The following is a 22,843-nucleotide window of genomic DNA, read 5'->3' as shown; positions in this document are numbered from 1 at the left end:
CCTCTGGTTTGTGGTAAGGGGCCAGCATTACCAGTTCAAAGTACAACCCTTCTCGGTCACCTCCCCACCCAGAGTTTTTACCAAATGCCTTGCAGTGGTAGCGGCACGCATGCGAAGACAGGACATTCATGTATTCCCCTACCTGGACGGTTGGCTGATAAAGAGCGCAACACAACTACACTGCCAAGTCATAATAGACCTCCTGCACAGACTGGGATTTATCATCAGTGTAGTAAAGTCCGATCTCCAGCCTCTTCAAATTCAGCCTAATCTGAGAGCCCTCCTCAATGCAGAGGTCGACAAAGCCTCTCCCAGTCCTGCAAGACTCCAGTCTTTCCAAGCATTGCTGCCTCATTTTCAGGCAGGGACCTCTTCGCCACAGCAGAAAACACAAGATACCCAAACGTCGACTCCAGATTCTGTTCTGTTCGTGGTTCAGAAGCTATCCCAGACCTCCTTCACCCTCATCCTAGTGGCCCCCACTTGCCCAGACAACCCTGGATCACCACTCTCCTAGAACTTTTGATGGTTCCGCATGAGAGGCTCCTCAATAGTGCAGACCTTCTCATGCAGAATCATGGAGAAATCAGGAACCGACTCCAAGAGTCTCAACATTTCGAACTGTCTGAAGTCTTAGAATTTGGTTAGCTCAATCTATCTCTTGAATGCATGAACATTCTTAAGAATGCACGCAGGCCCACTCCTCATTCCTGATATGCTGCTACGTGGAAAAGGATTGCCTGCTACTGGCTTTCTGACCACATTGTCAATCTGGCAGCCACAGTTCAGAACAACATTTGTCATCTTATGCATCTCCATACGTGTGGTCTCGGCTTCACCTCTATTCGGCTACACTGGGCAGTTGTGATGTCTATCGGGCTCTATGTCCTGTTTGCCCTCCCTTCATGCCTCAACAGTGGAGCCAGATCATCACAGATTCTAATTGAGCACACAGACTCATCAGAACTTTAATGCAGCACTTAAAGTCTTCACAAAACAATACTCTCCCTCTGTTTGCTATTCTGTCACATTGGAAATCATCACTTCTGTTAATAATGCATGGGTAAATACCCTTTCCAAAGTTCTTCATGTCCAGGAGGCCCATCAAGGAGAGTAGCTAATACTCTGCCAAACCCACAACACATGTAAAGCCCCTCATGTTTCCAGATACCTTGTCTGGCTCTTAGGAAGTGATGAAGCATCTGTATGCCTCTTGCTGTTCTTAGGTCCAACCCCTTTACAGGTGCTTCATCAGAATGGGCCATGTGCTGGTTCCATATAGTCCTCCGTAGGTCTGATGTGCACTGAACAAAGCAAGTCTCAAAGATGCTGGGAAACACAAAACGCCTTTAATCAGAGTGCTGAATGCTATATGTGCCACCAATGGGCTCCATCTTGATTCGAATACATAGGCAGCACTTGTGGTTGAGCCTTCTCATCATATAATTGTAGCTTTAATAATTGTCACTGCAACCCTGATTATCACCGAACAGAAGGCGCACTAAAGGCCTGACATCTTTCTCTGTGATTGGCTGGCTCTGCACACTAGTAGTGCTCTTTCTGATAAATACATAATTTCTTCTGTAAATTAATCATTGTTTTCCTGCCTTTATCATTTGAAAACAATGTTATGATTCATTGAGGATCTGAACGCTCATTTTTTTTACCAGTTCCCCAATTTTCTGTGGTTTATGGTGCGGGGAAATGGAAACAATCCAAAAATTATTCAACCAAGGTGACGCTATATATGTAGTGAAATCTGGTGTCTAGAGCATTGACTTGCTCTGTAAGTTATGCTGAGACTTTCAGATCTAGTTATGTATCTTTAGTCTATGGACATTCTACAGGAAATAATTAACTGTACTGAATTACTTATCAATACTCTGTATTTCAGTAGAAAAAGCATGCATGTATTTTTAAATAGTTAGCTGCAATGTCATATGCTGAAATAGCAGGGAACACATGTTGGGTTGCAATGCTACGGCTGAAAATGCTTGTGTTGAGAAATCAGAGCACCATTCTTTTTAAAGCCAGTATCTCTTGAAACCACTTAATGGAGTACTGTTTTCTCTTTTATAGATAAGCTTTCTGGGGACCGAGTAAAACAAGTAATGGAGCATATCTGGAAACTTCAGGAGTTCTGCAATAGTATGGCTAAACTTGATATAGATGGATATGAATATGCGTACCTTAAAGCTATAGTTCTCTTTAGCCCCGGTAAGTCTTTCGGTGGTGTTACATTTCTGTCACTCTCCTTGCAGTCCACAAGTTAAATGAAGAAGCATATAATAAAGAATAGAGAGATTAAGACTGTTACGCTGATTCAGACTGTTTAGTTACCGTCTGTTCTTAACGGGCAAATCTTACGTTGTTTCCTTCAGTTGTGCTTTTTTATATATTAAAGAGCAAACTGAGGTACAAAACAGAGCTTTACAAAGGTGGTGCGCTGGAGGAGTACAGAGAATGGGAATGTGGTATAGAATACAGGCAGGACAAGGGAGGTTAGCAGTTTTGTTCTCATGACATAGTACTGTTTGAAGAGGGCCTTATGTTCCTTCTTCGATACCAGGAGTGAGGGAGCCTGCCGTATCTGGGTGAGGAGGAAGTTCCAGATCTTAGGAGTGCAGCAAGAGAAGAAGATAGGACACCTTGACCTCTCATTCCACTTTCTTTGAGCCCTGAGAAGTTGCTGCTGCGAATGCTACATAATCCGCCAGCGATCCTAGTCCTATATTCCTGCTGCTATTATTGTTTCACAGCTTCTGTTCTATGCCGTTTTATGTACACATATTTAATTTGTCTTCATGACTTGTAATGGAAAGCTATTAATACATCAGGATGATTGGGGAAATGGCAAGCTGTTGCTCTTGTCTGTTAATATGGTACTGAGCTTGCCATTTATCCTCGCCTTGTGTATCCTGCCCTAATCTCCCACTTGGTTAATTTGCTATCGCCTCCATTTGCAGAACAGTCTCTTCCTGCAGCCTGTCTCATCCTTGCCTTGTCTATGCTCATTCCAGCCTCCCTTTTTCCATAAAAAGACGAGGGCAACACAAATGCAGGGAAGCTTTGAGATGGAGGAGATGGAATCCCCTCACTCATTTGTATGTGCTGTTGTTCAACATTGGATCTTTCCTAGATACTCATGCTTGAATATCTCGTGATCAAACATGCAATCCTCAGCAGTCAATGTTAATATAGCAGTATGTCATACTCTTTGAAACTGCCTCATTGAAGCTGCCATAGGCTATACATAGTCCAGTTCACTTCCTTATGTGACCCCAAACTCTGGTCAGTTAGTTAAAATGACTCAGCTCCAAATCCCCATAGAGGCTGAGCTGGTCATATTTTCTGCCACATTGACTGTAACAGCAAGGCAATCTCTAGAGCGCTTCTCTTCAGATTTGCAGTTTGTTTTGTTCATGTTGGTATTCAATTATGTTCTTTAGGGATCCTAATACCACGATCTACAGGAGGAATGCAGTATTTTTGTCCCCTTTGGTATTTGGCTGGCTGAGCCATTGGAACTCTGTCCAGATAGCAGACAATCCTCTTAAAGCTGTAGCATTATTCAAACTTTGGCAGTACTATGGGACTACAAAACTCTACCATGATGGCCCCACAAGAAATATGTACTATATCTTGCTGGACACGTGGTGAGAAGATGCAAAATATTCCAAAGGTCCATTCAGACACTTTAAGTGACAGAGGCAAGAATTTTTGCACATCTGGAGTGAATTTTTCCAGGTGCTGTGTTCGCTAAAAGTGTGCATCTTGCCACGTGGAGCTAGTTAAAGCCTCATATTCAGAGACTCTCTTGACTCCAACCTTGAAGCCCTCAGAGCCTGTTCCAAAGGCGCACACCTCTAAGTTTCCACAATAAGTCAAAAAATCCTAGACCTTGGATGTTTCACTGGCTTTCCATGCTGAATATGCCTCCTAAACTTTCAAAGAGTCTTTTGACAAAGTCTTGTTGATGAACACTGGCAAGGCTAAGTCCACGAAGGAAAAAACCTAGACCATTGACATCAATGGGCGTACTGTCTGCACCTGCTAGCAAGCATGTTCTGTTGACAACAAAAGTCCCATTGTCAGGCCAAGAGTGAATGTCTCATTGACAGCAACAATGACTGTTTCAATGATCACTATTTCTGTTTACTGTTACAACTTCTGCACCTATATATGACAACTTCATCATCTTTAAAGATGACCATACCAACCATGACTTCCCTGCTGGAGCACATAATGGAGAATTACCTTGACCAACTACTACCACCTGTGTACTATAGAAAACCAACAGTTTGCACTGTTCACCATCTTGGGCTGTTCCACTGCCAGGAATTTCATATTCTGACATTCCTCGCCATTAAGAGCCTCTTCCAGCACCTTTGTTCTCACCAGATAATGTGCCACAGCAGTTATGTGCGGATTTCCTGCCTGGGTCAGCAAAGCCAGCATTTTGTTTTGTGGGCTCAACAGTGTTTCATACAAATCTGCAAACAGTAAGAGAAAGCTAAAGATTCAGTTAGAAGTACTGCATATGTAAGAGTGTCAGACAGCGAAGTAATAGAAAGAACTAGGCCTATTCCTCAATTACGCCACTGCTTGCTGCATTTTTGATGAATTCCCCTACAATTTTTATTTCATCACTATATGTTACGGATCACTAAACCGTATGAGACAAATGGAAGGTAGCATTTTAGTGCAATATGCAGCAGTCCAATAAATGAATACATGAGATCTGTTTATGAGATGGTGGCTTAATCTTCACATATCTTAGACCCATCCTTCCATGTCCTGCACGTCACTGAGAGCACGGGGCTAGCACACCCGGAGCTAGAATGCATGTGCCCCCCTGCATGCATCCCCATGGCCTGAAGCACCTTAATGTCCTTCCCGCCAGCAGTTTCAAGGTGTAAACACTACCATGAGCCCACTGGCAGTAAGGAAACTCGTAATATGCTTGGCTGGGCCGAAGCAGCCCTGCCAAGCATTGCGGCCTCACACCACAGATCACAGATGCCCGCCGGTTGCGACCGCCTCAGTCAGGTATATTTTTAATTCAGGGTGAGTGGGGCCAAAAGGGGGAGTAAGCAGAGCATGGCCCTCGCAGCCCAGACCCGCCTAACAGATGGCAGAGACCAAAAACACGCAAACTAGGTAGCAAGCCTGGTCGAAGAAGCAGAAAGAGGCTACCCCCTCAAAAGCAGAGTTCAACCAACAAGGAACCTAATAACCCCAAAAGGGGCATGTATGATTGCCTTAACAGTAAAAGGTACCAGAAAGGAGGATAAGCAGATGACAGGACTGGATGCACTGGGAAGATGTTAGAGACGCTATAGAATCTCTACCAATGGGCAAGGCTCCCAGGGCAAATGGGATCCCAGGTGATTTGTTTAAAGCTTGTGTAGATCTATGGACTTCGCTTCTTACACTGTATTTTAATGCAGTCATCGGTCAAACACTCCCTGAGTCCTGGCGTCACTCTGTTATTATTCCGGTTTTCAAGAAGAGAAACCATAGTGACCCTTCCTGTTATAGACCCATTAGTTCAATAGATGCAGAAGTTAAAATCATAGGTAGGGTCATCCTGAATAGACTGACCCAGTGGTCTGAAGGACAGAATATTTTGTCTGATATTCAGTATGGGTTTTGCACAAGGAGGGGTACTGTCAAAGAATCTTAACCTCCACCTTATAATTAATAAATATGTTCGGGCAAAAAAAAGGCTCTACATCTTTCCTTCATGAATCTCAGTTCTGTATTTGATTTGGTCAAAAAGGAAAACTTTGGGCTGATCTTGGGTCCATGGGGGTGGATGAGTGTTTGGTCAGTGTTTTTAGTGATCTTCACCAGGGATTAACGGCCTCTGTACATTTCGGCATTAATGGTGAATGTACAAAGAATTTAGTCAGGGCTGCATACTACCCCACTTTCTTATTATGTATGTGAATTGGCTTGAGAAAGCCCTTACTGTTAAGAGTGTGGATGTTGGTTGAAGACAGGACTGGATGGTGATGCGAAAACATTGATTTATGATCTAGCAACAATGCATGATTATGACTTGTCATTTGTCAATGATTTATGACCTTCTTACAAATGATTTTAGCGCATTCACGGTTTATGGCACTTTAACTGTTTGACAGCTTGTCATCTTGATTTATGACTAGGCTTGTGTGACCATGCATGCAAAATTTGTACGCCCATGTTTTTCCACAACTTAACTTACTGAAGTTTTGGGTAATCTGTTTGGTTAAAAAATAACTGGAAGTGTACACGTTTGGACTGGAGTGGAACAAGTGCAGGGTTATAAATGCACAGAGAAGTCACTTACCTTCCATTCCATGAGAGTTCTAGCTGTGATGGAGTAACACTGGTTAACCTGGCTGGATTATGTCTTGCTGTGGCAGCAGGCAGCGGAGAGGTAGCTAGACAACAGTTGCGTTCCCAGCAGGGCCGGAATGGCCATACCGGGCGCCAGGCATTTCCCCGGTGGGCTGGAAGGGTGGGTTCCTGACCGGTGGTGACCGTTTTTGTTACTGGGGGTTGGTTTTGCAGCAGTGCTTCAAAATCGGCCCCTCGTAACACAAGCAGGGGATGTAAATGCAAGGCGATTTCAATACAGCCCTGGGTCCCAGCAGAGGAGAGGGAAGAGCAAGGACAGCAGCAACACCTGACCAGACGCCAGCACGAAAGTCAAACTCAAATGAGACAATCAGGCTTGAAGGGCAATTTTATTGGTTTTACTGAAACTAAGAAAGGAAAGAAGATATGCTCAATCTAGTGGGTCATGCTGGGTATCACACTCTGCTGTACGCTAATTCTTAAAGGCCCACCTGAAATATAAACGCTCACTCCATGTAAGACAACCACATCTTCATGTATTAGGCAAAGACAATCACAGACGTTTTTTCAGGAGTCAGGTTGTAACTTAATACTTTCACTAAAGAGTTGAAGTCCTTTTTGCATATGCAGATCACAAAATATCTTCCTATTCTCCAGTTTTCATGAGCCTCCTTAGGCCTTCCACTAACTTGACAATTGCTGTGTAATGCTCCAAACATGAAGAATTGGTCAGAAGGAAAAGCTATTAGAAGTAGGTTACTCATGTTCAATAAAATGTTTCTAATAGATACCATACCTTTCTGCACTTCTTAGCTGTTCCACCTCCTTGCTTCATTGTAGTGATTCATTCTTTGATAATGTGTATTCTAATTTTGTTTGACTCAGTTTTATAAAAATTGTGTCTGTGTGGAGAAGGAACGCACCTTGTCCTACCATAACATCACTTCAGGGAATGCCACTCTAGGAAGTTGGCAGCTGGTGTGGTGTAGAACTAGCACGACCTTGCCTTGGCTGGAGGCAGTACTAAAACTTTTGTATGACCTTCTGGTAATAGTAACAACCCTGCTATATAATTAAGGCAGCAGTGGTAATAGTAAGATATTGGCCACTGTCTGCCATCAAGACATGACATATAGGATAGTATTTCCCAGCTTGTGGGCAACTGCCTAAATCTCCTTCCAAAAGTGATTTGATTTCAGTTGCTAATTGTGAAGCAAGCACTCGTCTAAAGGGCTTCATGATGCTAAAAACCCAGTAAAGTGAACTTAGGAAGCAAACGAAAGCAAGTTATAGCAAGCCAACATTGTTTTAAAGCCTTGTGGAACCAGATGTAACTGCCCATTGGCCTAAGTTTGGTAGGTAGTGCAAGAGCTTAGACACGAATAAGAAAGAGCAAACTCCGTGCGGTTTACTAATGCGTGATGTAGTTTGGCAGGATCACTCCCTCTGCGTCTCCCTTGTCTAATATGGCTCTGATCTCATCAAACGCAACAGTCATTATAGATTTGTTTCACAATCTAGGAGGGTGAGAATGTAATCAACACTAGGCTTTTTCAGTAAGAGGTTTCCAGGAATCTGGCACTATTGCATAAATAAATCCGATTTTAGCTAGTTGTGCCACAAGACTAGTTTTAAAAGATGCAATTTTTCTCATGGCAGCAACACAGCATTGATCCTCGGCCTGATTTAGAGTTAGAAATCAAGTGTTCACCACATCTGTTGATTAAGGGAGAAAGAATTCCTAAGAATTCTAGGCCATTTCTCCAGTAGGGAAAAGAAAGTGAGATCATCAGAGTCGATTTAATATTATGCTGTTGTAGACTCCTTTCACGTTAGATATCAGGAAAATGCCCAGTTTCATGCTCAAAAGCTGAATAGATGCTGGTGAACACAAAACATAAGGAGTTACAAGGTATGCTTTCATTGAAACGAACACGCAGAATTATTAGCTGTAATAATGTTATTGCATAAATTGATATCCATAGCCTGTACAATCTGTTTCAAGAGCAAATATATGAATGAAGCCTTTACTTTTTGTGGTTTAGCATTAACCAAGCATACTTTTTATGCTTTGTCTTATAACTAACAAAACATTTTTTTTTGTCAATTTAAAGGGTGCACCATTTACCAAGGTTAGGGCATGCTTGATTTGAGCCAGTGCATGGACATGAGCACTAAGATTTCTAACAATAACATAGGAATGAAATGTTCCCAAAAAATGGTATTAAATGTATGAATTCTTTCTCTAGATCACCCGGGTATGACAAGTACCAGCCAAATTGAAAATTTCCAAGAGAAGGCACAGATGGAGTTACAGGACTATGTTCAGAAAACGTATCCTGAGGATACTTACAGGTACTGCTGTCTTCATGTGATTGCCTTATGCTTGACTGGATGCGATTAAAACCTCACTGAGATCACTTTTGTGATATATAACAGTTCCAAGATCATTATATATAATGAAAAAGCTGTGCTTGAGCTTGAAATGGGTATGGGCATTTGTGCAACACTATCCCCAACTGTATCATTAAATCGGATCATTGCAGGAAAAGCTAAAACCATTGCAATTAACAGGAGAAGGGGTTGACCTTCAAATTGAAGACGTTTTGGAAGGGTATGACTTCAATATGGTTAAAATACTAAAAAGTATCCAGTGGTGGTGTGAGAGGGTGAAAGTCTACTGATAACCAATGTTGGTGTAACTGTATGTCAGACTAGTAATCTGCATGCTATAGAAGATCTTTGGAGTAATAGCCCTAGCTGGCTGAAGGGTATAGAAATGCCACACAGTTGTATAAATGAATATTGTGGACCTGGGTCATTTCATAAATGTAAAACTTCTTAGCTGTCGGGAAGAAAAGTTAAAATTCTAGTAAAGACATGGATGCAAGAATTAAGCAGCGCATTTCTTCTTTATTCCTTGCGCATCAGCCTTAACAAAAAACATATTAAACTACATATGCTATGAACTGTTGGGAGTGTATCAAAAGGTCCGCTTGTAAGTATTCTTGGTATAGTCCATGAACGTGTGTGAAAACCGAGCACTTTCTCTTTCTTCGCTCATGTGCAACACAACTTTGCTTTGGAAAACACCCACATCTTCTCACTGCTGCTTCTGATCTCCCCCTAAATAAAAAACAAAACATACTGACTGCCACTCTTACCAACATTGAACCACTCATTGAAACAACCAACCTAGTCATTTGTTTTTTGCTGAATATATGCAGAAAGAGATAAGAGAAAAACGCTGAAGCACCTAAATACTACCTGTTGAACTCCTGCTGTGGGTTAGTGTCTGTCAACTAGAAAGCTAATCCTGGCATTCCTGTCCTTAATTGAATTTTAACTTTCCTTAAAGATAGTTAGGAAGTTTTACATTCCATGTCAAGAATCCAGGGCTCAGATGTACCATGCCTACACACCGCTCAAGAAGGCACAGCCTGAACAGGATTTAAATGACATTTCTGAAAAGTGGAGTCTGTGAACTAGTTAGCCACTTTAATGATATCCTCCAGGAACTGCCCACCATAAAAACGTCATATGCCAGTAAGCTCCCAAAATTAATATATTATTAATAATGAATATATTATTGACTTCTTCCTTTATCAACCAACTGGCCAACTTAGCTAAAGTCAGAAGATATCAGTTGAAGACGCTTTTTGATGGAGATTAGAAGTTGTTGGCTGCCCTTAGGCCTCAAGACGCTCTTACCGATGCACAACTAACAGCATGGTAATAGCGAACATGGCTCCATTTGCCATGGAAATGTGACCCAGAAGGTCCACAGCTTTAATATAAGGCCTTTTTCTTAGCATATACCTGCTTTCTGGATAGACCCTCATTTGCCGGCAAAGAAAGTCAAATATTAAGTATCTTGCTGATGTCTCACATATATTTATACCCGAAAACTGGACATGACACAAACCTGGTATGTTGGTGCTCCCTGAATAGAAACCATTAATTGACTGATGCCCTTCTGAGACCACAGGCATAAATTATTTGATTGTTTGATAGACCAAGGTTTAGTCTGTCTGCTTTGTCAATCAATTCGCCATAAGGATAATTCCTGCCCTCACAGGATCGGCACCACATCTCAGACACCAACAAGTCAATCTTCCCCAGGCTGAGCAGTAATGCTCATTTGTGTGACCAGACCATGCCTGGCAAATGTACTCTGCTGCGTGGTCCAAAGGCCTGATATTGTCAGTGGCCCCAGAAATATTCACACCATGAGACATAAGGATCCGTTCATCACCATAGGGTGATAATGAACTAGGTGATTCTTCAGTAGCACCCAAAAAAGGGAATAGAAAAGCTCAGTAATGTTCAAACTTTGGGAACAATGCTTGAGCCCTCCATTAGGAAATCACTAGAACTGTGTTTGTTTGCTATCTCTGTTTTTGGGCTGTCTTCCTGGCAATCATCACAAATGGAGGACGGACAGAGTTGTTGCTCCTTCCCACCATCCGCATTATACGATAAATACCGTATGGTTTTCCCCCCATTTGACTTGCTGAAATTCAATGGAGGTTGAGGTATTTAATGCACCCTATAATTTTTGCATATGATAAATACCTCCCAACATGTAATTCCAATTTCTGCATAAACCGTGTTTTCCCCCGGGTCAGAATACGCTGACATCTCATAATCCGGCCCTTAAACAAGCTTTTAGTCAGCCCTCTTAATTCATTGGTCTGTCGGTGTGTCAATGTTTTTTCTCCTCCCACTGCATCATACAGCATCAGGCAGAGGCTCAATTCCCTTCAGCCACTGGCTAACTTCACTGTAAGTGATGGCATTTCTTCCTTTCTTAATGAGCATATCCACACAGTCGTTCCTTTCACATGACAGGCATGACTATGGTAATGTGTGTTTAGCTTAATAAGTATTTTTGATTCTGATGGATATATCTGCCTGTGTATTCCTCACTTTCTGAATTACCCCAGGCGCAGCATTTCACTGAAACTTTTCTCCATAGCTCTCCCATGTCATCGAGGACGTCAAAATGGAACAGCTCTACATGACCTCATCGGAGCCATAAGAAGACATCATTGGCATGCTGCCAGCTGTTCCCTTTTTTCTGTGCCATCGACACATAACTTTTTTTTTCAGGGATTTCCTTTTCTGGAGTTTCACTGTTGCAGGTTGGTCTTTGGTGCCTCTTGTCGGACCGTGACATCGAGGGGTGTTCGTCATGCAGATGCATGAATTCGAAGGCCCTAAAAAGATGGATGCCAAGCTATTTATGGCCAGGGTGAAGAAACAGAAAAGGGCCCGGAAAAGGACTAGATCAAAATCCAAGTCGCTTACTCCACATACCTCAAAGTCTTCGAGGAAGCACAAGAAGCGGTGTCATGGATCTAGACGTCGTTTGTCTAAGGAAAAATCACCAAAGTGGGGGTCCCCAGTACTCCGGTGTCACCACAAGGATGAAGTTTCACCTTCCCCTCAGGTGACACTGGCACTCTCCAAGTCTCTCCGGTGCCCAGGGAAGTGACGCCTTCGTCTCTACATCCCCAGCGTCTCCGGCGCTGCAACCGGAGCCAGTCAAACAGCCTCCTCAAGCTGTCTCTGAACCGGCGACACCAGATCCATAGCCACCCTTTCAGGTAGGGGTACGGCTCCTTCACATTTCTTGAATGCGATGTTTGGCATGTTTTGCCAGGGCGGCTAACCCTGCTGGTCTGCCTGTTGGCCCCATGGGACCGCTTTCATACAACCTTGTATACTTTCCACCTCATTTATGCCCATGACCCCGGGGAGTTGGCTTCTAATGACGCCGAGGCTCTCAATGCCGTTGCAATCCCTGAAGGGAAGAGTGCAGTTGGAGTCCTCTCTGGCGCCACCTGGCTCAGGTCCAGTGCCGACTGAGCCTCGCCCGTCGCGTTCAGCTAATCCTGTGGAGCCTCCATCGATGCGGTCCTGAAGTCACCAGTACCGAGCCTGGCACCACCTATGCCGGTACCCAGAATGAGATCTAGAAGGGAGGCACAGAGGCTACTGGATGAGAGAATTTCAGGAGCAGCAGGAAGAGGCTGAAAATGGAGAAATTGACCCTATGCAGAAATTTGAGGGACTGCAGGGGGCTCGTGATTTGGACATATCTCCGAAGTGGGAGCTCTCTTCACTGAAAGGCCTTCCATTGCAGGAGGTTTCCTCATACCATTACATAATAAGAAAGGCAGCTGATCTACTGGACTTGCCCTTACCATACTGCGGAGATAAAGTCAAATTGGAACCTCTGCTTCCCTTTTAATGAGGCTTTGACCAAGCCCATTTTAGAGGTTTGGCAGAAGCCAGTGACTGCCCCTGCTGTGTCCAGATCAGTCGCAAGAAGATATAAGGTAGTGCCTGGAGATCCAGATTTCCTTTCCACACACCCATCTTCTAAGCGCTTAGTAGTCCAGGCATCATGCTCTACTAAGCAGGCTCTTTCCACGCCTGGAGATAGAGAGTGGAAGAGCATGGAGCAATCGGCTAAAATGGGGATTTCTTCAGCCAATATGGCTCTGAAAACCACAAATACAACGTGCCTGCTGTGTTTAAAGATCGTAGGGCCACAACGAGATTGTTGGGTCTGCAGTCCCAACAATCGGTTTGGGTACCGCAGATTTCGCGGATTTGGCAACAAGACTCCTTTCTTTCAAGTCAGGCAGCAGCAGCAGCAACAGGAGAACGCTCTGTATAGGTCATACAGGGGAAAGGGTAGAGGTCACCTACGAGGCACTGCTCAGCAGAAAGTCTCCCCCTCTTCCTTTCCCCCAAGTGGTACCACAGGGCAGCAGCAGCTGTAGATCCTCCATCTTAGAGCATGTTGGTTCCCATGGGAGGTCGGGTGTCCCATTTTCTACGAAATTGGAGATCTGTTACATCAGATCTCTGGGTTTTGGATCTTGTAGAAAATGGGTATGCCCTTCCCTTCCGGTAGTTTCCCCCCTCGCCAGGGCTGGTGCTCAGAGGATCACCTGATGCTGCTGGATTAGAAGGTTCTGTCTTTGCTACAGAAAGGTGCGTTAGAGGTTGTTCCAGAGCAGAAAACAGGTCAGGGATGCTACTCCCAATACTTCCTGATCCCCAAGGAGGACAGGCGATTGAGGCCGATCCTAGACCTCAGAATCTTGAATTTTTACCTCGAGCAGGATAAATTCAAGATGTTGACCCTGGCTCAGGTTCATGTGTATTTTCACATTCCCATCCTGAAGTCGCATCAGAAGTATCTCCGTTTTGCTGTGGGATCTCGGCAATACCAGTTTGCGGTCCTTCCGTTCGGTCTTTAATCCGCTCCACAGGTCTTCACGATGGTGGTGGCGGTGGTGGCAGCTCATCTCAGGAGATCGGGGATTCCTGTTGTTTCCTATTTGGATGACTGGCTGCTCAAAGCAAAGTCGCCAGAGATGGTGCTGCATCATGTGCAAGTAACGGGTCAGTTTTTCGATAAACGTACCAAAATCTCACCTGGTGCCCTCTCAGAGCAACCCGTTCATAGGAGCAGTTTAGGACACTACTGTGAGTCGTGTCTTCCTGCCTCCACAGAATTCTAGACATCCATGCTATGACTGCAGTTTTTCCAAATGGAGCGGCTGTTCCAGTCCTGAATGTCATACGCATGCTCGGTCTGTTCGCTTCCTGCATACTGTTGGTCAACCATGCACGCTGACACATGAGGGCACTCTAGTGGGCCTCCGCAGGCAGTGGTATCAGCACAATAGAGATCTAAATGAGGTGATCAGAATCTCCAGAGACACTGCAGCGGAGGGACCCTTGACCCTCCGGGTAGGTCGCTTCCCCACCGCTGCAGCTATTTCCACCTGTGCCTCCTGGTTCCTGCCGCCTTGCCTTCCGTCGCTGCCCCCTCCCCCCGTTTCTTTCCCGCCGCTGACTCCCGTGCGGCCCCAAAAACCACGCCCATTGGCCGCCCTGGCCTCCCGCCTCCCAGCTGACCCTTCCGCCCCTTCTACCATCTTAAGGCGGCCGCTGCGCAGTGGAGACAGCAACCCTTGACCCTCCGGATAGGTCGCTTCCCCAACGCTGCAGCTAGCTCCACCTGTGCCTCCTGGTTCCTGCCGCCTTGCCTTCCGTCACTGCCCCCCCGTTTCTTTCTTGCCGCTGACTCCCGTGTGGCCCGCACCCCCGCTGGCCGTCCTGACCTCCCGCCTCCCAGCTGACCCCTCCTCCCCTTCTACCCTCTTAAGGCGGACGCTGCGCGGTGGAGACAGCAACCCTTGACCCTCCGGGTAGGTTGCTTCTCCAGCGCCAGAACCCCTGGCCCCAGCCAATGCCAGGGCACCCGACTGAGGTACGACACCGCCACCCTCACCGCACTCAACACCGGTCGACCTGCCGCCTGCCACCGAGCCACCCCGAGGCGCACCCACGGACCCTTCACCTGCCAAGCCTGCAAATTCACCTGCCTCCAAACCTGAACCCTGCCCACCGAACACAGCAGTGACAACAACAACCACCTCAAGTGCATCCTGCTCAACACCCGCTCCGTCCACAAACACGGCGTCGAACTCTGGGAACTCCTTGATACCACAGCACCAGACGTCGCCTTCCTCACGGAAACCTGGATGAACGCCTCCTCGGCCCCCGACATCGCCATAGCCATCCCAGACGGCTACAAGATCACCCGGAAGGAGCGCGTCAACCAAACCGGAGGAGGAATAGCCATCATCTACAGGAACACCATCAGCGTCACGACCAACGCCGAAGACGCACTCACCACCGCCGAACACCTACACTTCCAGATCCACACTGACCCCCAGACCACCCTCCGAGGAACACTCATCTACAGACCCCCGGGCTCACGGACACAATTCAGCGAAACCATCGCCGACTTCATCAGCCCGCACACCCTAGCCTCACCAGAGTGCATCCTCCTAGGGGACCTGAACTTCCACCTGGAGAAAAAGAACGACAACAACACCACCACCATGCTCGACAACCTCGCCAACCTCGGACTTAAGCAACTGGTGGACACGCCCACCCACCTCGCCGGCCACGCGCTTGACCCCGTCTTCTCCGCCAGCAACCACGTCTCCTTCAGCCACTCCACCGGACTACACTGGACCGACCACAGCTGCATCCACTTCACCTTCAAGAAGTCCACCTCCCACCACCAGATGCTACAGATCCCCCGCAGATGCTGGAGCAAAGTCACCGCAGACCAACTGACCACATCACTGAGCCAGAACCCACCTGTCGACACCCCGACGCCAACGACGCAGCACACAATCTCGCACAGTGGATCACCAACTGCGCCGATGACCGCGCTCCTCTAAAGAAACCCCCAGGCAAGACTAGCACCAGAAAAACCGCATGGTTCACAGACGCCCTAAAAATCGCAAAGAAATCATGCCGAACCCTCGAAAAAACCTGGTGCAACAAACGGACAGCAGAAAACATGACAGCCCTCAAGATCGCTACCCGCGAATACCACCAGATGATCCGCACCACCAAAAGGGCTTCGTTCAAAGAGCGTCTGGACAACAACGCCCACAACAGCAAGGAACTCTTCAGCATCGTCAAAGAGCTCTCCAACCCCAGCGCCAGCAACAACGACATCACACCGTCGCAAGACCTCTGCAACTCCCTCGCCACATTCTTCCACCGCAAGATCGCAGATATACACGACAGCTTCGGACCCCAGACTCCGCCTCCAGCCACCAAACCAACGACCCCCACCTTCAGCCTCAGTGCATGGACCCCCATTAGCACTGAAGACACCACCCGCGTCATGAACACCATCCACTCGGCTCCCACTCCGACCCATGCCCTCATCATATCTTCAACAAAGCTGACACCATCATCGCACCCCACCTCCGGAACGTCATTAACAGCTCCTTCACGTCAGCCACCTTCCTGAGAAGCTGGAAACACGCAGAAATCAACGCCCTGCTGAAGAAACCAACAGCGGACCCCAAAGACCTCAAGAACTTCCGCTCCATCTCTCTTCTCCCCTTCCCGGCTAAAGTCATTGAGAAGACCGTCAATAAACAGCTGACTGCATTCCTCAAAGAGAACAACTCGCTCGATCCATCCCAGTCCGGATTTCGAGCCAACTACAGCACCGAGACCGCCCTCATCGCAGCCACCGATGCCATCTGCCACCGCACCCTAATAACCCGCCTTTATAACACTGGGATCCAAGGAAAAGCCCTGGACTGGATCACATCGTTCCTCTCCGACAGAACCCAGCGTGTCTGCCTCCCTCCCTTCCGCTCCAAGGCCACCAAGATCATCTACGGCGTACCCCAGGGCTCCTCACTCAGCCCAACTCTCTTCAATATCTACATGAGCCCCCTCGCCACCATCGCAAACACAACATCAACATCATCTCCTACTCCGACGACACCCAACTGATACTCTCCGTCACCAAAGGCCCTCTCACCGCCAAAGCCAACTTCCAGGACGGAATGAAAGATGTCGCAGAATGGATGAATCACAGCCGTCTGAAGCTCATCCTCGGACAATCCCCATCCGCCTGGGACGACTCCTGGTGGCCCACAACTCTGGGCACCGCACTAACACCAACAGACCACGCACAAAACCTGGGATTCATCCTGGACTCTTCCCTCACGATGACCAAGCAAGTCAGCGCAGTCTTATCCTCATGTTTCAACACCCTGCGCATGCTCCGAAAGATCTTCCGGTGGATACCCACCGAAACCAGAAAGACAGTCACCCAGGCCCTCGTCACCAGCTGACTGGACTACGGAAACGCTCTGTACGCAGTAACCACAGCCAAACTTCAGAAACGCCTTCAACACATACAGAACGCCTCCGCACGACTCATCCTCGACATCCCTCACCAAAGCCACATATCCGTCCACCTGAGAAACCTGCACTGTCTCCCCGTCAGCAAGAGGATCACGTTCAGGCAGCTCGCCCACGCACACAAAGCGCTCCACAACATGGGCCCCGAATACCTCAACAGCCGCCTCTCGTTCTACACTCCCACCCGCGAGCTCCGCTCCACCAGCCTCGCCCTCGCCAGCGTCCCACGGATTCGCAGAACCACCACCAGAGGAAGATCGTTCTCCTGCCTAGCAGCCAAGACATGGAACTCCCTCCCCCCACACCTACGACTGACCCAAGACCATCTCACCTTCAGGAAACACCTCAAGACCTGGTTATTCGAGCAATAGTAGGCACCCCCCCCCCTCTCCATTCAGCGCCTTGAGACCCTCACGGGTGAGTAGCGCGCTTTACAAATGTATTGATTGATTGATTGATTGATGGTGTAGTATTCTGGACAACCAGTCTCAAGGACAGCCGTATCAACCTCCTTCTCCTGTGGCCACAGTGATAACAGATTTAGGGTGGGAGCTCCTCTGGGGGATCTGGAGGTCAAAGGCTGTTGGTCTCCAGAGGAAAGATTGTTTCACATCAATCTTCTTGAATTAGGGGCAAAATGTTTGGCTCTCAAGGCCTTTCTTTCCTCCCTTTGCGGTCAGTCAGTTCGGACAACACTACCACGATGTGGTAAATAAACAATCAGGGAGGAGTAGAGTTGTATTGTCTCTGCAGAGATAGGCTCTTCAAGACTGGTCCTGGGCTTATGACATTCAGATCCGTCTGATTGCCAATCATCTGGCCGATGCGCTTAACCCGTTGACCGCGGCGCGAATTTCACCGCGTTGCGGGTGAAATAATGGGTGGGCGTGGTTCGGATGGCCCCCGGCCGTCTCTCGCACACGCCCACTGTGACGTTGGACGGCCCCAGTGTCAATGTGCGTTCTGACAGTCTCAATTGGCAGTACTTTGCCGATCACGAATAGTGTCCTCATCCGGAGGTGGTCCATCACATTTTAGGATGTGGGAGTTTCATCTATTGGACCTGTTTGCCACTCACGAGAATGTGCACTGCCCATCGTTCTGCAGTCTCCAGTATTCTATCTGGGTAGCGGTGGGGGCGTGTTTCAGTTAGATTGGGGCTCTTTACGCGTTTCCTCCTATACCATTGATTCCTCAAGTTCTGAGGAAGATTTGCCAAGGGCAGGCCCACATCATATTGGTCGCCCCGGATTGGCCAAGAAGGGTATGGTACACAGACCTCCTTTACCTCTCATTGCACCCTCTGCTCTGTTGCCCTCTCAGGGCAGGCCTCCTCTTGCAGTCGCAGGGGAAGGTTCTACACCCCCACCTCCAGAGCCTGCACCTTCATGCCTTGAGATTGAATAGGGCAACCTGAGCTCTTTTCCTCTCCCACCGAATGTGGTGGTTATTTTATTGGCCAGAAGACACTCCACCAAATCAGTCTATTCCAGTAGGTGGGCCAGGTTTGTATAAGTGTGTGGAGAGAGATTGATTTATCCCTTACAAGCCCATTTGTCTGATATTCTCAGTTTCTCTCTTTCCTTAGCACAGCAGGATTGTGCAATAGGAACCCCTCAAAGGCTACTTGTCTGCCTTGTCGGCTTTTCTCTGCTTACCAGAACAACCCTCTGAATTTAAATCTCCCATAGTCATGAGGTTCATTAAGGGTCTCACTAATACGTTTCCTCCTACTCCCTCTATCATGCCTCAATGGGAATTGAATATAGTTCTTACTTTCTTGATGTATAGTCCTGTATTGTTGTCCCTTGAGATTCCTAGCAATTAAGACCATATTCTGGTTACAATTACTTCCGCCTGGAGGGTTAGTGAGCTGTAGGCCCTTAGCTCTAAGCCCCCATTTACCTAATTTCAAGCGGGTAAGATGGTTCTTAGGACCAGAGCTGCTTCCCTGCCTAAGGTGGTCACTCCCTTCCACCTAGGGCAACCTATCACTTTACCCACTTTCTACCCTCCTCCTTCTAAGGAGGACTAGCGGCTTCATCGCCTGGACCCTAAGAGGGTGGTCAGCTCCTACCCGATAGGACCAAGGACTTCAGGTTAAACGACCAAATCTTCATTCGATATGTGGGCAGGATGAAGGGCAAGGCTGTCCATAATAGAACGCTGTCCAGGTGGATCATCCTCTGCATCAAGATCTGCTACCCCTTGGCCAAGAAGGAGCCTCCTGAAGGTATTTGAGCTCATTCCACCAGAGCTAAGTCTTCTTCTTTCAGCTTTAGCTAGAGGTGTCCCTGTTGTAGACATGTGCGAGGCAGCAACTTGGACATCCCTCCAAACTTTTGCAAAGCATTACTGCTTAGACTCAGAGGTGAGCAGAAACGTCCACTTTGCACGTTCTGTGCTGCAGGATTTTTTGGTATAAGTAGGCGGGCACCCTCCTCAGAGTGAGACTGCTTGGGATTTCAATTCAAAAGGTGAGGAATCCACAGACCGATGTGTCCATCAGAAAAACAAGTTACTTCGGTAACACTTTTTCTGGTGGATAAGCATCTGCCTGTGGATTCATCACTGACTCACCCGCCTCCCCGTTGCATGCCTGTTTATACCTAAAAATAATGGATATGCATTTTAATATAAAATATTTGAAATTATGTAGTGTTTGTTACTGGGAAATGTCCATCTTTTAGAATTTCCAGTTTCTTTCTTGGTCTTGTATACTGTGTATACTTGTGGAAATGTTGTTGGTTTACCCATTCACCTCGAAGGCACGGAAAAAATGGGTTGAACTGATGTCAGCAAGCCGACAAGGTCTTCTTATGGCCCTGATGACATCAGGCGGAGTCACGCGCAGAGCCGTTCCATTGTTGTCCTCGTCGACGTGGGAGAGCTATGGAGAAAAGTTTCAGTGGAATGATGCGCATGGGGTAATTCAAAAGATGAGGAATCCACAGGCAGATACTGTATCCACCAGAAAAAGTGTTACTGAAGGTAAGTAACTTGTTCTTTTAGCCAAAGCAGTTTTAGGTTTGAGCTTTCTGCAACGAAAAATGTTTATAAAAAATAATGACAAAATAAAACATGCACTAACAAAGCCAAAAGGCTGGCGGTGAATGCTAGACCTATTGGCTTTGAAAATTATTGTTTTTATTTACATTTTGTTAATGAAAGTTACTAACATGAGCAATAGTACTCACATTTTTTCTGAAGACAGTAATGAGAAGAGCAGCACCCAAGATAGAACTGTATAAGTATTAAAGTAACGTGATTGTTGTAACATGTTTCCTACATTGTAATAGAATAACTGTTACTTCTAGTTTTTTTTAAACTAATGACTGTGCATTTTTATAAAAATTGTGTAATAAACGGAGTAGGTAGATTGGTCACAAACTATATTTATGTGGGCCTCTTTGTGACCATAAGAAGCGTAATATGACTCAATCCAATTCACTGAGTTTCATTTAGACTTCAGCGGATTTCTACTCAGCCGTACTTTTTCATTCTTTCAAGGCTAGGGCGCATTTTTCACCCCTATCAGTTCCTTAATTTCTAGTTTTTCCGCTACAGTCAAGAAGAGGCACTATTGAACATAGCCAAAGCATGATTGTCGATCATAGGTTGAAGTCAAAATGTTCTGCTCTAGCTTGTGACTGGGGGAGGATAGGTTAAGCACCTTAATATCCGTCAAGCAAATTCTAAGTAGCTGCTTGTGTCAGATTAGGGTTCTGTGCTTTTCTTTTGACAGGCCCTTGACAGGCGCAAGTGGACTTGACTGTGGAGCACCGCCAACTTGTCTGCTCTCCAGACGCAACATCAATCCACTTTAACATTTTAGAGCCCTAATTTAGCCACGTTCCCTGTGTTTAAGCTGGTATCGGCAAAGAGTGGTGCGCAAAGATGCACTGCTAAGTTGATATCATGTAAATTTTATATGATCACTTTGTCCATTTACAGCCATTGAAAATAGGAAAGTAATTGCACTTTCTCTAGTAGAGTCTACCTTTGCTTAGATGAAGCATTCAAAAAAATATTAAGTTGAAGGAGACAGGCAACCAGAAATACTCCTCTGTTCCAGATTATGTTCCTCAGATTTTCTCAGGAAAATAGACCCTCTGCATTACGTGTTCTTCCTTTATAACCTTCAACAACCCCAAAATTTGAAAAACACATGCCTAGAGGGTAGTAAGGACTTTCTAATTCAACTGTGTTTATCCCATGTCTTTGTCTTGCAGGCTCGCTCGGATTCTGGTTCGCCTTCCAGCACTTAGACTCTTGAGCTCAAGTATCACAGAGGAACTTTTTTTTACTGGCCTCATTGGAAATGTCCCCATTGACAGCATAATCCCGTACATCCTGAAGATGGAGACTGCTGAGTACAATGGACAAATAACTGGCACAACAGCGTAACCAGCAAGGCAGCACTTTTGCGGATCAGTGTGAACTACAGTAGGTAAAACCAGTGGCTATTGGAGCAAGAACGGATGAAAAAGAGCATCAACTTCGGTACATGTACATGATTTCAGTGATATTTTAGTGCCGTCACTTGTTCATCATCATCTGTATTCTCATCTATTTATTTCCAGATTTTAACAACAAAACAACAGAATAACAGCAAAAGGAGACATCCAACCAGGTTCCATTTACACCACAATATATGTCCAAGACTTCCACTGGCAATGCTGAACGCTCCTGACCAAGTCTTGATATGCTCTGTCGTTTTTATTGTTTTTATAACTATTATCAAAGGCAACATAACTGTTTAAATGACGAAGTCCGTTTTTTATAATGTTTGAGATTAGTATTAAAGAGTACTAAAAAAGTACAGTCTGTATATAACATTTTCAAGGAGGTAATATCGAATTGCCAGGGTGAAAACTGATTTTAGCACTTTCTCAGCACTTTGTGTGTAAAAAATTATGCCATTGACCTCCTGCTTTGAAAGCAGGGCATTAAGCAAAGTGCACGCAGTGGCTTTGGGTCAAATGGTAGTGATTTCTGTGAAAACGTAGAAGGGTACAAGCAGACAATCATTTATGCTAAAAAAATAAAGATGTCACTGTTTGTAATGTATGTTGTTTGTCTCTAAAGCAGATATTCCCTATTTTTTTACTGTACTGTACTTGATGAATGATGTCTTTTTTTAGCGTGGCATTGGTAAAATACGAACAGCAAGTTATCAAATGCTACAGCTGTGATGCACTCTAGATACTGCCTCCACAGTTGGAACGCAGGACATTTTGCTGTGCTTTGAGTACGGAATTTTCATTATTTATCGTAACTCCTTTGTCAACAGTTCGCATTCTTCTAGCACTTCAAACAAAGGAAAATATTATGCTTTTTAGTGGCCACATATATTTCTTCTTTCCTCCTAACTTAGAGACATGGGCGTACAATTGTGGGTGCTCAAGCGGTACCTTATCCAATATGTCCGACAGAGATGTAATTGTGAAAACGTGCACAGATTGTTCCTGAAATAGGGAAAAATGATTCTTCTGAGATCTGTCCTTATCAAATCTAGCCACATTGCCTTTGTCACTAACAGATGTCCACCCGGCAGCCAATGAGGATGCAGAGGATGGGTGCACAATTAGTTTATACATAATCCTGAAGGGGGCGCTCGAAAAATGATTGCATATAATATGCTAGTCAAGGTAGTAAGTGTGGTCAGGGACAGTGGTGGTATTTATGGCACTGAAGATAGTCATATTTGTCTAGCGTTCCA

At 45.9% G+C, this 22,843-nt stretch overlaps 1 protein-coding gene across 1 annotated transcript in view; it reads left to right on the top strand.

Moving 5' to 3' along the window:
- The window catches only part of NR2C2 (nuclear receptor subfamily 2 group C member 2), a 331,335-nt gene extending 309,144 nt beyond the window's left edge, over nt 1–22,191 (top strand). Inside the window, exons 12-14 of the mRNA XM_086939253.1 lie at nt 2,080–2,217; nt 8,595–8,700; nt 21,354–22,191. Of these exons, the coding sequence (XP_086795379.1) occupies nt 2,080–2,217; nt 8,595–8,700; nt 21,354–21,528 (419 nt within the window). The 3' untranslated portion in view covers nt 21,529–22,191. The remainder of the gene's footprint in view (nt 1–2,079; nt 2,218–8,594; nt 8,701–21,353) is intronic.
- The last annotated feature ends 652 nt before the right edge of the window (nt 22,192–22,843 follow it).

The sequence above is a fragment of the Lissotriton vulgaris genome, chromosome 9 (assembly GCF_964263255.1).
Source record: "Lissotriton vulgaris chromosome 9, aLisVul1.2, whole genome shotgun sequence".
Taxonomy (NCBI): Eukaryota; Metazoa; Chordata; class Amphibia; order Caudata; family Salamandridae; genus Lissotriton; species Lissotriton vulgaris.
This window is presented reverse-complemented; position numbering and strand designations above follow the sequence as displayed.